We start from the raw sequence: 16973 nt of genomic DNA on the forward strand, positions 1-16973 counted from the left end.
AGATAGAGGATTGATTGACACACTGTTTTCAAAGAATAAAGAGAGTCTTTTCAACTCAGAAATTCCGAGTAATACTTTTTCATTCAGACTAGGTATTCTCTATTCAGAGTACCTTTTATCGCAAAGTATTTGTATTTTTAAAAAGTATTTTTCAGCCGCCAACGTCAACGAAACGTATCCAGGAGAAAAAATGGACGATCCTGATTTAATTTACTTGGAGGATAAAGGCCTGTGCACATCGGCTGCGTGTGCGTGACGTGCACGTGCGCGTGCGGCGTTGTAGTATACAGATCCTTATGAGAGATGGCACACCGCTTGCGTGACGTGTCCAACATTTTAGCGCAAGCACACGCGCACGTCACGCACACGCAAGCCGGTCTGGCTCGGCCTTAAACTATCATCAGAAGAGGAAAATAATCGTAGTACGGAAGACCATTTATTCAAATCTCGTGGTACAGAAGGTGCAATTGAGATTTTAGTAAAAATGGCTTCACCGCTATCAAATAAAACGTTCAGGAAACTATCGACACCGTCAAGCGGCCGTCATGCAAATGGCGGCACCGCTTTTTGACGTTACGGTGTCAACCACCGACCTCTAGGAAACAGCGCTATTTGATAAATGGACCACGTTCTAGTGACGTCATTCACCGCTGTATTACGGCCGCTATATGACGGCACCGCTTTCCTAGGAAACCAAAGCTTAAAGATTTTTACCTTCCAAGAATATACTTCTTTTTGCTCTGTATACATATGTGATTAGCAATAAAAGTCGATGTGTTATAATATTCAATATAGGTACGCAGAAAGCCATTATCCAAAATACTAGGTTTATAGACACAAATCACTTTCAATAGTATTTTTAATATATCAAACAAGCAGTATGACATCCATCACACACCTCTATACATTACAACCGTGTACTCACATTGAGCAGCACTCCTTTATCCAGCAGACTAGGTTTTTTAGCCGTCATCACGAAGTAATGCGTGTCGTCCTTATAGTACACGATGTTCTCGAGGTCTATGCCAGTGACCTCGTATAGTTCTTTGAAGAATTTCTGATTGAATATGAACGCTACGCCGCTTATTTCTGGGACCTGAAACAAAACAACTGGTTGTAGAAAAATTCAAAGAAGAAGAAGACATTTCTAGGGCGCAAAGGAGCAGTCGAATGGCCTGATGGTAAGCAATTTCTGACGTCCGGAGAGGTTGCGAGTGCGTTGCAGGCCTGTAGCGAGCGATACTTGTACTCACAGAGGCCTCCTGCTCGCTGTGCCTGTTTCTAATGGCTCCTCTACACAATCGGCGATTACAGACGATTACGGGCGAGCACGATCGTGTAGAGGGCTTACTCGGCTGTACTCGCCGATCATCGTCTATGATCGCCTGCGACCCGTGATTTGTAGGTTAAAATATGGCTACTGGGTGGTCTAATGAAGAAACCTTCAATTTCATAGAACTTTACCAGACGCTGCCCAGCCCAGCTGGATCCTCCTCTTGGCCTCCTTCTCGAAATTGTTTCTACCTAACTGCAGAATCTGCCCAAGGTAGGTGTATTCGGAAACGATTTCGAGAAGATGACCATGTACGACTATCGGTATTGGATCAATGTGGCCATTGATCATGACTTTGGTTTTATCCAAATTCAAGCAGGAGGTCCCGGGTTCGAATCCTGGTAAGGGCATTTATTTCTGTGTTCATCACAAATATTTGTTCCTGAGTTATGGATGTTTTCTATGTATATAATTATTTATATATATGTATATTATATATATCGTCGTATAGTACCCATAACAAGCCTTATTGAGCTTACTGTGGGACTAGGTCGATCTGTGTAAAATCGTCCTATATTTTTTTTTTCACAACCGTTCGTTGTATACCGCCATTAAATAAATGGTTGCAGCAGCAACACATTCCACGTCCATCTTGTACGCTTGCCGTTCGACAACTACTCAGACGATCGTGTGGATGCTTGTACGATGATCGTGCCGATAACGTACGATCACACGATCGACGATCATCGCCGATAGTGTAGAGGAGCCATGCGTGCCCATAAAACCGTCAACTCACTGGTCGCAGACGATGATAGACGATGACTGGCGGGGACTGCCGAGTATGCCCTCTACGCTATCGTCCACGCCAGTTATCGTCTAACATCGCCGATAGTGTAGTGTAGCCGTGTGTCGTGCCGCCGAACTGTAACGTATCTAATGATAAAGTTAGGGGCAGGCTGTAACGTACCGAGGCCTCCTGCTCGCTGTGCCTGTTTATAAAGTTGGCTGTGATGGCCATGGCGAGTTTGCCGCGGAACTCCTTCCGCTTGAAGCCGTGCAGCGTGTTGCGTTTGCCGTCCGCGCCGAGCAGCACATCGAACTCGTACTGGGACACCGGGTGGTTGGGCGGCGAAACGCGCGCTCGCCAGCCGAGGGCTGCAAACAGGATGTACATTTTGTTATTATATCAATAATCATGATTCCTTAGTAATCGATTTCTTTGGTAATCGAAATTACTGGAATCAATCCCTCTGATTACTAATTAATTAATTGATTCCTTTGGAATTGAATATATCTAAGTACAAGTGTAATCGTGATTCCTTCGTAATCAATTCCTCCAGTAATCTGATTACGTAATATTTTTCCGACTAAATTACATTACTCGATGTCAAAATACTTTTAATCGTTTTTATCCCAGCCATAAATACACTTTTTGTGTGAAACTGTATCATATAAGTTTTCTGGGGCGCAGATTTCGGAAATGATGACAGTTTTGGAATCCAACATGTCTGCCGTTCACTTTGACATAAAAGTCGTCATGAGTGTCGTTTTATAGGTTTCAGGGAATGCCGGTTTCAAAAAAGACGACAGTTTTCGAATCCAACGTGTCTGCCGTGCACTTTGACATAAAAGTCGTCATGTGTATCGTTTTATAGGTTTCAGGGAGTGCCGGCTTCGACAATGATGACAGTTTTGGAATCCAACATGTCTGCCGTGCACTTTGAAATAAAAGTCGTCATGGCTGTCGTTTTATAGGTTTCAGGGAGTGCCGGTTTCAAAAATGAGGACAGTTTTGGAATCCAACATGTCTGCCGTGCACTTTGAAATAAAAATCGTCATGGGTGTCGTTTTATAGGTTTCAGGGAGTGCAGAAATTCGAAAATGATGACAGTTTTGGAATCCAACATGTCTGCCGTGCACTTTGACATAAAATTCGTCATAGGTGTCGTTTTATAGGTTTCAGGGAATGCAGAATTAGAAAATGATAACAGTTTTGGAATCCAACATGTCTGCCGTGCACTTTGACATAAAAGTCGTCATGGGTGTCGTTTTATAGGTTAGAAGTACGAAATGTTATCTGAAAGGAATCAAGTAATGCATTCCTGTAATGAGGAATCGAAATTGATTCCAATTACTAGTAATTGAAATTTTTATCTTAACTTTATCTTATCTGATTCCTGTCATTCCTGATTACTGTACTTCGTACTAATCCTGTACTTAGTAACTCGGTATTATAGATTACAAAGTAATCTGGGAATCGGTACTCAGATTACAAAGTAATTTCAAGTAATCGTGGAATCAGGAATCAATTACGAAATGCCCATCAGATGGGCCCTGCTTATTGTATTTGCAGTACTTGCATGAAAATCACCGTTTAAATAAAGAACTTATTCAAAGAGAACAAGATAAACAATTGCATGACATTTCAACTGCGATTACTGCATATGTTGTTAGCACGGCAGACTGATTCTCTGCACCGAAGTTCGACAATTGCGGGCATCTTTCTCATTCACTCCGATTAAGACTTAATTAGAGTGACAGAGACGCGCATATAAGGGGTACCTAATACATATTTTACCAGACATAATATATGTAGTATTCTGGTATTTATTGGTAGGGCTAGTCACATGAAATTAACTATTTGTTAAGTATGTTAAAATAAACCTCTTTCAAATCAAGTTTGTTATGATGGACGGATATTTACGGAACCCTACACTGCACCCAAAGATCAATATCTTTATCAAAGATCACAGAATAATAATTGGCTTACTTTCAGAATTCTCTGTAACTGTGGGCTCGAGCAGGCCTTCGAAACTGACTCCCTCGTGGATCTCCACGCCGAGCAACAACGCCACCTGTCAACAAACACACCATTCAGTACAATTTTAATTTATTGTACATATTTAGTTTGTATTACTAAATGGGTTATGTAGCATATTTTCTAATATCAAATTTCCTAAGTACTTACGAAATTCCTAAAGACATCATCATCATCATCATTGGCCTTTACGTCTATTGCAGACGATTTATGGTGTAACATACATTACACCGCCTGGGACGGAATTAAGGAAACGCAGGGATGCCCAGCACCTGCATTACCCTCTCGGCTTCACTGTCTTATGCCACAGGAAAGGCGAGCCAATAAGTGTGAAGGCAGGTCGGCTGCAAGAATCTGCCGCATATTTCAGGTTGGACCCTACTCGCGCCTTACGGAAACTCCATTCCGGGTTTTATTTTGGACGGTTTTATTCCTAAAGACAGAACATCGAAATATACGAAATTCCTAAAGATGCATGTCCTAATACACTTTTAATCGAACGATCTCATTTTCCAAAATCAATATTCCTTTGTACAAAATGCCAAAGGACAATACTTTGAAAGTCAATGTCTAGTGCTCAAAATATCTACGTTCAAAAAGCCTAATAACAATACTTTGAAAGTCAATATTACCCAGGACATTTCCTTCTTACCCCGAGTTGATGGACCCCGCTACGCGGGGCCCCTATTCCTGGGTGGTTTGCCCATTGAATTAGTTTTGAGTGACGTCCGTGAAAAACATTACACTTTGTGGAAAAAAGTGTAGGTAAGTAGGTAGGTTAGGTTCGTTTCCTTCAGTTGCCCGAGGGAAAACCGCCCAGAAATAGGAGCCCTTAGTATTTTCATGCACTAGCGTTATTGTACTTTAGACAGGTCTAAAATAGGTTGATTAACCGAGGACATGCATGTTTAGGAATTTCATACTTTAGAAATTTAGATTTTCCATGTTTTGCCTATAGGATATTTGATTTTAGAAATTATGCTACATAACCACTAAATGCCAGTAGACACTGAAATATTCAGATTCTAAGCCTAAGAAAATAATAAACAAATTTCACAATCTTCAACGGTCTGACCAGTATACTATGCTTTATGGATGGCATTGGATCTCCAAAACTGCCGGGAGACAGCGGCGCCGGCCATCTACTTCAGCGGAATGACGTCATCAAAATGACTGCCGCCTCGTTGCGAATATAGCATATTGCACCCAAACTATGCATGGCACATAATCATGTGGGTGAATGAAAGCCAATTAAATATGCTATATTCCATTTATACAGTGTGTACCACAATATACAGCAGTTTAAGAGCCATTTACAAAAGAATCAAAATGATGTAAAAAAATATTCAATTATTTGGGTTTTACAACCAAACCAAAAGTCAAACGTTAAAGTAATGTACTACAAAATTAAAGACGATCTGACGCCATACGTTGATATCAATAAAATCAAAATTAGACCAAATATGTGGAAATTATGCATCAAAATGTAGGTATTTGCTCATACAAATGTTATTAGCAATATGACCTGGGTCACAGGGCGGACACGCCATACATCAAAACTCGTTTGCGTGTATATGTGTCAACGGCACGTCTGTACACGCGTCAATGTGTGAGTAAGTCGCTTAGGGCTACTATTTACATGTTTTTGAGTTCACGGAGCGTTATCGTTGTACTCGTAACGTAAATATCAAACATTTTTATTCCTAAAATTAAAGAAACAAACATAATTTACAAGATGGTATTTTCTCCTAGATCCTTGCTATAATAAACTGTTCTATTCACAGGTCACAGCTAATATTATTTGAACGTATATGCGAACTCACCCGTAACCCGTAAAGGCCGTAAAATATTACGTAAAGTATGGTGCGGCAATAAATTACCAAAAATGTCATGTCGAATTGTCGATACACAATTAGCGTGGACTAAATATAAATAATTACAAAACGCTACTTTTTAATATATGTATAATAAAAATAAATGTTCTTTATTTCGTGAATTTGAAAAACAACCATACATCGCAAAATACATCGGCATTTTGAACGTTGCGTCATCGCGCCGCGGCGTTGCTAGCCGAACTGAGAGTATGTCAGGAGTCCGTCAGAACTCAGTCGCGGGGCGAGGTAATCCGAGTCGGGGCGGGGCGGTGCGTGTCCGTTCTGTATGATAATACTATTACTTATTCTGTGCCTGGGTTCTAAAACCGCCGGGAGACCATCTTTATTGCCCCCCAGTCACGAATAATGACGTCATACAAATAATCACTGCTGAATTTCGTAAAATGTAAATTATAGCTATACTATGAGTCACACATACATGTGTTACATATGTAACATTGTTTGTAAAAAAATTTATAGTTTGAGCTAGAAACAAAGAAATACCACTTTTATGGAAAAAGCAGATGTATATCAATTTTATAGCTAAACTAAAATCGCCAATAAAATGTTGCGTTTAATATTTAAAAAACCAGTTATTCAACTATACATCACAATTTAAATTTTAAATTTCCGATAAAAACTGTGGATGTTGTGAATTCTACCTTAATGCGCTCATATTATGCAAAGAATAGTTCTGAATATCGAGTATTAAATGAATGGGCATTACATAAAATACATGAAAACGACATTTTCGAATGAAACCTTAATTTAAAAAAAATATTCCTTGCCTGACTTATGGCTGTCAAACGTGGATACTTCACCACAAAATTAAAGCACAAATCCAAATTACACAAAGAAAAATGGAAAGAAGTTGTTTAGGCATCAAGCTCAGAGATAGAATAAGAAACACGGAAATACGTAAGAGAAGTAACTTTAATGATGCTCTACATTTTTCTCAAAGCTTGAAGTGGAAATGGGCCGGCCACATTGCAAGATACAGCGATGACAGATGGACATCAACTGCAACAAAATGAGCAGGACCTCATGGCTCTAGGGAAAAAGGTCGGCCAAAAAACAGGTGGCAGGATGAAATAGTCTCATTTGCGGGCCAAAATTGGATAAATGCGGCAAAACATAGAAACAAATTGAATTCTTTGGAGGAGGCTTTTACCCGAAGGGGGTCCATAAAATATTTATGTTACCTAATTTTTGTAATTAATATTAGTTAACTAATTCAATTATTGCATGAAAATCTATTGTTAAAATTCAACTGCTGCACGACATTCAAATGTACTAATATTTATCTTATTATGTTAATGATTTTTAAGGTTCCGTACCTCAAAAGGAAAAAAATGGAACCCTTATAGGATCACTCGTGCGTCTATCTGTCTGTCTGTCCGTCTGTCACAGCCTATTTTCTCCGAAACTTGAACCAATTAAGTTGAAATTTGGTACACATATGTAAGTTTGCGATCCAAAGACGGACATGTATCGTAAACAAATGAATTTTAAACATAGAGGTCACTTTTGGGGGGTAAATGAGAAAATCAATAAATAAAGATTTTCAAACTATGTATATCGTGTTACATATCAAATTAAAGAACTCAATGTGAGAATCTCAAACATATTTTTTTTATAATTTTAGAATAAACAGTTTAGACGTAATTCAAGAAAATAGATAAAAATGACCACCAATAGATAAAACATGACAGGGGGGGGGGGGGGCTTTTATCTCCGAAACTACTGTCTAAAATTTTGAAAAAAATACGTAAAAAACTATAGATGACAGGAAAACCTATTAAAAATATGTAGCCACGCATGAGTCGGACCAATTACTTAGTTTTTGATCCGACCCCTACGGGTTTTTAAAGGGTGTGTAATGATCGCTATAACAATAAATTATGTATTTTCATTCGATATGACAACATATGGTATAATTTTGAAAGATATATCACTAAGGTAAGGTAAATTTTACATTGTATAGTTAAGGGTAGTTTAAAAATAAATTCAATCTAACGATTACCCAATATAAGTTATAAATGACATAATGTCTAGCTGTATAATATATCATTACATACATTAAATATTTCGTCTATAAAATTGAAATACTGAAATTAAATTACTGAAAAAAATACTTCATTATTTTATCTTGTGTGAAATTATATTAGGTTCAATCCATAAAATAAAATTTATGCGGATCTTACATTTAGACATCATACTAATATAGGTTTTAACATAGCAAATACAGGGTGTCCCAGAATTCGACGTCAAGCCGTAAACGGATGATAGACCAAGTCATAACAGTTATCATAAAAATACAAAAAAAAATCCAACTCATGTTTTTTAAAAAATTATGGTCACTTTAAAAATTCACTAAAAATCCACACCCTGTAATGGTTCTTTAACTCTTGTTACTACAAATTCCATAATTTATTCTAATTTTTTTATTATTGTGTAATCTTGAATAATTACAGGGTGTGGATTTTATAGTGAATTTTTAAAGTGACCATAATTTTTAAAGAACATGAGTTGGTTTTGTTTTGTATTTTTATGATAACTGTTATGACTTGGTCTATCATCCGTTTACGGCTTGACGTCGAATTCTGGGACACCCTGTATGACTTGGTGACAAATCGACGAAGCCCCGCAAATGCGGGGCTTCTATTTTCTGCTCTGAGGGACAAAAGATTACTAACGAACCCAACCTAACCCAACCTAAAACAGCGGTTGTACATGCTCTTCTTTGTTATGCGAGCCCCCCGAGCCGCCTTCCTCTTTAGATATGGGGATTCCTGTATCTATTTTTTTAAACCTATACCATACTTAATTCGACTCTCCAATTTCAAATAATATGTCTACAATACATAATACGTAGCTAATTAATGTTATACCGAACCTTATTCCGACATCCGACACTTCAATCTAAAAGCAAGGGATACACGTGGCGGATACCATCCCCGAACTCACAATGTGATACATCCGGAGATGGTCCCCACCAGATGCAAAGACTATTATTGCAGTGCAGCACTTTTGTGGTGCGATGGGAACTAAGGTCATTGGGCTATAGATTTGAAAGTTCGATGGACTGGATAATGGGCTATGGGAGAGACTAGCGGACACCTGCCGTGACAATCAGTCTCAAAATTGTAAATGACAGGTGGTGACTCGCCAACTCATTGAGTGGGCCCCGCAATGGCCGCACGCACAGTGCGACAACAGGGCAACACTTTGGAGTGGCTGTGAGGTTGTCTGCGTCTGTCTGCGGTAGCCAGATCCCGGTGATCCGTTCAGCGGGCCGCCGGCGTTATGACATTTTACACTTCCAACCTGGAGCATAGGTCCCGCTCTTGCGACTACACTCTGGCCAGCCAATCAAGGCAAGCACAGAGGTGAGGGCCAGATGACAGGGCCTTCTGGAATAGGGGTCCGCGGTGTCACCACTCACCGGCAGCTCGCCACAAGCTGCCCCTGCGGTTATTATTATTATTATTTGTTTCTCCATTTTGGAATTCACGGGCCTATATAATCCCGGTCTTTTGGTAGTTTTGCGTGGGTTCACAGGTGCAACCATAACCACCCATGAACCGGTCTCAGCAGGCAATGGGACTATTGTAGAAAAAGTGAACAGTATACCGGTCTATAGCTTGAAGTTTGGGTGGACAATGAGACTGGGCTATTGTAGAGAGGTCGAACACCTGCCATAACAATGTTTAACACGTTATCGAGACAGGCGGTGACTTGCCGCTGACTAGATGGGCCCCTGAAACTGCCGTCGCGAGGACGACCAGGGGCAATATCGGTGAGAGCGGCTCAGGGGTCTCGAGAGGTGTGCGCCGCTTTCTACCTAGTGGCTGTTACCAGCCACTGTACCAAGTCGCGTCTTATGCATCTTTCACTTTTACCTTTGGAGCGTATAGCTCTAGGACTCCTCTCTGGACGGCCAATGAAGGCAAGCCAGAGCTGAGAGTCCTGCGGGCCCCCTTGGGGTCCACTCCGACCGACGAAGACACGCCGGACACGGAGACCCTGACCGACTCTCGGGAGCACTCGGGTCCGTGGGGTCGTTACTCCCCAACAGCTCGCCACAAGCTGCCCTGCCAGCTTATTATTATTATTAGGTGAATTATAAGAAATTTAATAACCTTCCATTACATGCAACACACATGTATGTGTGACTCATAGTATAGCTATAATTTACATTTTAATTCGGCAGTGATAATTTGTATGACGTCATTATTCGTCACTGGGGGACAACAGAGATGGTCTCCCGGCAGTTTTAGAATCCAGGTCATATTGCTAATTAACATACTCTTTAATGCATTTGTACTGGCAAATACTTACATTTTGATGCATAATTTCCACATATTTGGTCCAATTTTGATTTAATTGATATCAGTGTATGGCTTCAGACGTCGTCTTTAATTTTGTAGTACATTCCTTTAACGTCCCACTTTTGGTTTGGTTGTAAAACCCAAAGAATCGAATATTGTTTTACATCATTTTGACTCTTTTGTAAATGGCTCTTAAACTGCTGTATATTTTGGTACACACTGTATAAATGGAATATAGCATATTTAATTGGCTTCCATTCAATACCCCACACGATTATGTGCCATGCATAGTTTGGGTGCAATATGCAATATTGGTAACGAGGCGGGAGTCATTTTGATGGCGTCATTCCGCTGAAGTAGATGGCCGGCGCCGCTGTCTCCCAGCAGTTTTGGAGACCCAGTGCCATGCCCAACAACATACTAAATCTGAACTATATTCCCATAAGGCAGTGCACAAGACACAAAACCTGTAGGTAAAATTTGTGACCTTACTTACTGCTGTGGCGCGACGACCCGAAGTAGATCTTGGCCTTCGACACCACAGATCGCCCACGCTTCTTACTGCTGTGGCGCGACGACCCGAAGTAGATCTTGGCCTTCGACACCACAGATCGCCCACGCTTCTTACTGCTGTGGCGCGACGACCCGAAGTAGATCTTGGCCTTCGACACCACAGATCGCCCACGCTTCTTACTGCTGTGGCGCGACGACCCGAAGTAGATCTTGGCCTCCGACACCAAAGATCGCCCATACTTCTCCGTCCAAAGCCGTTTCTGCCCAGTGACGGCGCCGAGTCCATGGTCTTTTTGCACTTGCAGAAGGATGTGACTTTGAGGATGATCGTAACTTGATTACCTTGAGCAGGATGCACTGCAGCTGCCTGATGCTGATGTGGTCGATGGAGCCGGCGCAGAACTTGCCGAAGAACTTCTTGGCGGCCAGCGCTCGCAGGTCGTGGATCACGAACGGCCACAAATGCAGCACGTTGTTGCGCGACATGCGGTCTCGTTTCTCGATGACCACCTTAAAGGCATTGTTAGGCGTTAAGTAAAATGACAACTCTATCGCGGGACGAGTGGAACGCTTTGGACATCTTTGTCTTTGGTGCGTTGGGTCATCAAATACACTTCGCAAACCTAACTATATAACAAATTTGCGTGATTTCTGTCATCCTTCTGCCCTATTCAGGGCTTACTAATGCCGCGAATACCGCTTCGTAAGCCACACCCACTAGCTTCTTTTCCCCCGCTAGCACGCACCCATGGTAGCGCTTCGCGGCGCACTAACTCCATCTAACGTTACAAAAGTTAACCACCATTATACCGGCCGCGTATATACCCAAAAACTTAAATTCGGACAAAATAGAAACAGATGGCATTGTTACGTGTTTATAGTTGCAAATAATAAAATAATTACATATAGGTATTGTTGTAATAAACCAACGTACTACGTAGCCAATTCTTACTGTTGATTTTTGGAAGATGTTAATAACATCATAGTTAATTGTAAGTATTATAAGAGTATCAATATATATAAAATTGAAAAACGAGAACGGTATAAATAATTGGCCAAGCACGAAGTCAAGACTACGGTGTTCAGAGCACCGTACGACACATCCCTAGGTGGTTTTAAGTTTGGATACTAATACTAATTTATCCCATAAGTACATTTTATTCACTAGGAAATAAGAAGGTAATGTCTGGGAGCTCTGGGACCTTGGAGTTCGGACTTTTATTAAAGGCCTCTGGGCTAGTACCTATACACGGTGTAACATGAGGAAACCGAATAATTTTAACCACGCATTTCTGAGGTCAAAAGAAGTAAAAAATGTAATATGAGTTTAGGTCAATTTCGCCAAAAAAAAATTTTTCTTTGTTTTGTTTTTTTCAATTTTTTGAATGTATTTGTACATAAAAAATAAATGTTATTGGTAAACTTGTCACTTAAAATTGATTTTTACATTTTTTTTTCGTAGAACCTACTTTTTGCAAAGTGTTACTTGTCACTTTTTGACATCTATCAATAAGGATATTTAGATTACGTCCCATAGCAGCAATATCACCATCAAAAAGGCCTTTTACACTATGTAACAATAAAAACTTGTTTTTTTTTAAATTATTAATATCTCTGAAACTAGGCGAATTTCAAAAAAGTTTATAGGACATTTTTGTCTCTAAATATGATCAGGAATACGCTGTTAAAATTATTCGGTTTACTCATGTTACACCGTGTATACCTATAGAAGTTATAAAGCTTCTACCTTAGACATGTTTTTTAGAGTACAAATACAAACTTGAATACAAACTTGTATTATTTATGTACGGGTGACGTAGTGGAAACTAATATTTCCATGCACAATCTGTTTCAGTTTTTAGGGTTCCAAGACTCCGCTGTCCGTCTGTCTGCCACCAGGCTGTTCTCATGAACCGTGATAGACAGTTGAAATTTTCATAGATGATGTATTTCTGTTGCCACTATAACAACAAATACTAAAAAGTACGGAACCCTCGATGAGCGAGTCCGACTCGCATTTGTCCGGTTTTTTGAATGATGACTGCCTACATTACCTACATCTGCCACGTACCACTTTAGCGCCCAGTAGCTGGCACTCGACGGCGGCGCGCAGCCCGCACGGCCCGGCGCCGATGATCAGAACCTTGTTCTGTGCACATATCCGCCCCTTGCCGTACACCTTGTGGTTGGCTCGCGCGTCGAACTTCTTGAACAGGGCTTGCGCTTTCCATGAGCTGCTGAGTTTTGTCTGAAAATGAGAGAGTTTTTTTTATTATGCTGGAAACCAAGGCAAAACGGTAACAAGAAAGGAACTAAAGAAACAGCGCGGTTCGCGAATCTTGCGACGGGCTATAAGGACATCGCGCGGAATAAAACGGGTTTTCACGTTTTTCGACAATCTTTTATAAGTGTAAATAATATAAAACACTTGTTTCGTTTCGTTATTTATAAATAAACAAGAATTGCTCGTTTAAAGGTATTATTAACAAGCTTTTATTACGTCGACCTGTATGTAACTAACTATGTAATGGAATCTATAACTAATTTAACCATCTTCCAAGGATCGTAGCGTCATGAAAATTGGCAGATGTATGACATAATAACTAATAGTACTACCGTACAGAAAATCGCTTGTTCACAAAGGTCACATTTAGGTATAAAATTATACCTATACTCGCCGCCTGCAAGCAAAATTGAAACTTATATACCTACGTAACCGCACACGAACCGTGAATCTTCCTTGCGCGCTGCAGTTTTATGACCGAGCTGTGAGTTGAACTTGAAACTGAGCACAGGGTTGAAACTTGACAAGTTTTTGTACCAATACCTACCGATTTATTATCGTTGATTCTGTAAGCATAATATTTGTATCCGGAGATAGTATGTCTGATTCTTACGGAAGTAGGTAGGTATGCCACAGCCGTATTCCTTTGAAAATATGTCGGTCAGTTCCTAATATTGTTTCTGGGCAACCAATAATCATTTTAAATTGGTCTAAAGCGCTTTAGTTTTATGCAAACAGAACGAATTAGTTATCGAATTTGATTACTTAGTATTTATGTTATGTTTTAAAGTTTAAATTCACCTTTCAATGTCGTCCGGAATTAAATAAAATGTTATTTCTGCTTCCTTGTTCTTCAGACATCCGTAAGCAGAACAATATCTTTTATACGGATTAGATCGACAAATAGGTTTCGAAGTCATTGTGTATTTTCATTTTTGCACGAGCGCCACGTGACACGACTATCGTGCGCCCCGAGCGGCAGCAGCCCACTGCCATACTCCTGCCCGGGAGGAGCGCCGGCCAAATGTACCTAAACTGCGTAGTGACACCCCCCTGGCTGTAGTTAGGTATGTAGTTCTGATGACAATACAATAACACTACAATAACTGATCTGATGATAGTGATGATGGAGACAGGAGGTGGCCGTAGGAACTCTCGACCTGCATGTAACTAAGTAACTATGTAATGGAATCTAAGGTAACTAATTTAACCAACTTCCAAGGATCGTAGCGTCATGAAAATTGGCAGCTGTATGTACTCGTAGTTCTGATGACAATACAATAATATGGTACTGTCGAACTGATCTGATGGAGACAGGAGGTGGCCATAGGAACTCTGTGATGAAACAACGCAACCTAATTGTGTTAGGGGTTTTTAGAATTGTCTCGATGAGTATTAGTTGTCTGTCGTAAGAAAAGTACAGACAGCGATAAAAGCTTGTACCAAAAATAAAATAAAAAACAAAAACTTATTTTTATTAGATAGATACACAACCGAAAAGAGAACCTCCTTTTCAGATTTGGAAGTCGGTTAAAAAATAGCCCTCTTAAAAAATTAAATGTTGTCAAACTGAGTGTCGTTACTCGTTACACATACTATCCACTTTTATTGATGATTGTATTTCTGCCCTAACACGAATCTGCCATAAAAATAATCTGCCATAACCAGAATCTGCCGTAACCAGAATCTGGCCTTAACCGAATAAAGGGTATCAGCTCAGTGTTGGGCGTAATTAATTACTCGTGTAATTTAATTACTAATTGAATTACATGTAATTGAATTACAATGTAATTGAATTACAAAAAAAATAATTACATGTAATTAAATTTTCTGTGTAATTTGCAATTGTAATTACATTAAGTAGTAATTAAATTACTCAATTACTTTTCATTTACCTTTTTAATAATATGCAAATATGAACAAATTTACTTGGAGTAAACATAAAGAAAAACTTTTACGAATTCCTTTATACGCTGGATAACGTTATAACATATTTTTTATCCCTGAAATCATACCTTTACAGGGTACTATGTGACAAACCACGTTGAATATGGCGGTCGGCGCTTACGTCGCGTAGCACCGCATTAGTATTGGGGCGCCGCTAATAATGACGTAAGCGCCGACCTAAGGGGCCTTTCGGGTTGGACTGTAGCAAAGGGGGGGCTGGGACTTAGAATTTTTTTTGACAAAGTGGTGTCATTATGAGTTTATGACACTATTTTTAAATGATTTTAATATGTAGATCACGTCAAAATAAGCATCTTTTACTGAAAAAACTTTTCTCTAAAATAAAAAATGGCTGAGTTAGACGCCTCCAAAGATTGATGTTTTTAAAGGGAGCTGGGACTGGGGAAAAATTTTCATCGCGAGTGGTGTCATTATGACATATATTTTAAATGATTGTAACTTATAGAACACGTCAAAATAAGCTACTTTTACTTGAATAACTTTTTTCTAAAACTTTATAAAGAACTGTTTTAAAACCCCTGTTTTTTTTTTATTTTCTCAGTCCCAGTCCCAGAAACGCCCCCCTTTGATACAGTCTGCTATTTTCAATGTTAGAAAAAAGTTTTTCAAGTAAAAGTAGCCTATTTTAACGTGTTCTATACGTTACAATCATTTAAAATATATGTCATAATGACTAGAGATGCAACGGATAGTTGTTTAGCTGGATACCGGATATCCGGCCTGGACACTGGCCGAATATCCGGTATCCGGCCGCTGGATATTCGTCCGGCGGATCTATACCTACATTTCGGTTTTTCAGGTGCGCATTCTGCAGGTTTGACCTGTTTCCTAGTAAACGTTCGCGCGGACTCATTTCTAGGTTCGAAATGAGTGCGCGTGCAATTCAGTGGAATGATTAAATTGTTTTAAAATAATAAACAAGTAGGATTATGACCGTGTCTGTTTCTTAAATTCAATTTGTTTACTCCGAAATCAAGCAATGTTACTATCCGGTATCCGGCCGGATAGAAGGTCACTATCCGGTATCCGGCCGGATAGTAAAATAGTGGCCGGATAGGCCGGATACCGGATAGTAACCGGATATCCGGTGCATCTCTAATAATGACACCACTCGCGATGAAAATTTTCTAAGTCCCAGCTCCCTTTAAATACATCAATCTTTGGAGGCGTCTAACTCAGCCATTTTTTATTTTAGAGAAAAGTTTTTTTAGTAAAAGATGCTTATTTTGACGTGATCTACACATTACAATCATTTAAAAATAGTATCATAATGACACCACCTAATCAGAAAAAAAATCTAAGTCCCAGCCCTCCCTTTGCTACAGTCCAACCAAATCAACCAAAGTTAACATTGACAATGTTGCTTAGTCAAATTTAAAACCATTCAAAATGTTCATCTGATTTTGGAAATAAAGATGATCAAAAACTTGCATTCTATAAAAGTAATTGTAATTCAAAAAAGTAATTAAATTAAAGAATTTAATTACAAATTGTAATTAATAATTTAATTACTAATTACATTTTGCAATTGTAATTAGTAATTAAAATTTTAATTACTTTCCACATGTAATGGAAATTATTTGTTGGAATTACATTTTGTAATTGCAATTGTTAATTAGTAATTCAATTACTTTTTGCCCAACACTGTATCAGCTTAAGCCTGGTAAGCGTTTAGTCAAAGTCTGATTTTCACATATTATTACATAATCCATTGACCTACACTCGTAATACAGGGTGTCCCAGAAATCGACGTCAAGCCGTAAACGGATGATAGACCAAGTCATAACAGTTATCATAAAAAAACAAAAAAAAAAACCAACTCATTTTAAAATTCACTAAAAAATCCACATTACAGGGTGTGGATTTTTTAGTGAATTTTTAAAGTGACCATAATTTTTAAAGAACATGAGTT

At 39.2% G+C, this 16973-nt stretch overlaps 1 protein-coding gene across 6 annotated transcripts in view; it reads right to left on the reverse strand.

Annotated features, from left to right (window-relative positions):
• LOC134678720 (F-actin-monooxygenase Mical-like) overlaps positions 1-16973 on the reverse strand; it is a 198146-nt gene that overhangs the window by 151778 nt on the left and 29395 nt on the right. For all 6 annotated transcript variants that reach the window (XM_063537382.1, XM_063537386.1, XM_063537385.1 and 3 more), the window contains exons 3-7: positions 12881-13057; positions 11152-11319; positions 4044-4128; positions 2241-2428; positions 926-1096 (exon numbers count right to left, since the gene is read on the reverse strand). In XM_063537382.1, the coding sequence (XP_063393452.1) occupies positions 926-1096; positions 2241-2428; positions 4044-4128; positions 11152-11319; positions 12881-13057 (789 nt within the window). The remainder of the gene's footprint in view (positions 1-925; positions 1097-2240; positions 2429-4043; positions 4129-11151; positions 11320-12880; positions 13058-16973) is intronic.

The sequence above is a fragment of the Cydia fagiglandana genome, chromosome Z (assembly GCF_963556715.1).
Source record: "Cydia fagiglandana chromosome Z, ilCydFagi1.1, whole genome shotgun sequence".
Classification (NCBI taxonomy): Eukaryota; Metazoa; Arthropoda; class Insecta; order Lepidoptera; family Tortricidae; genus Cydia; species Cydia fagiglandana.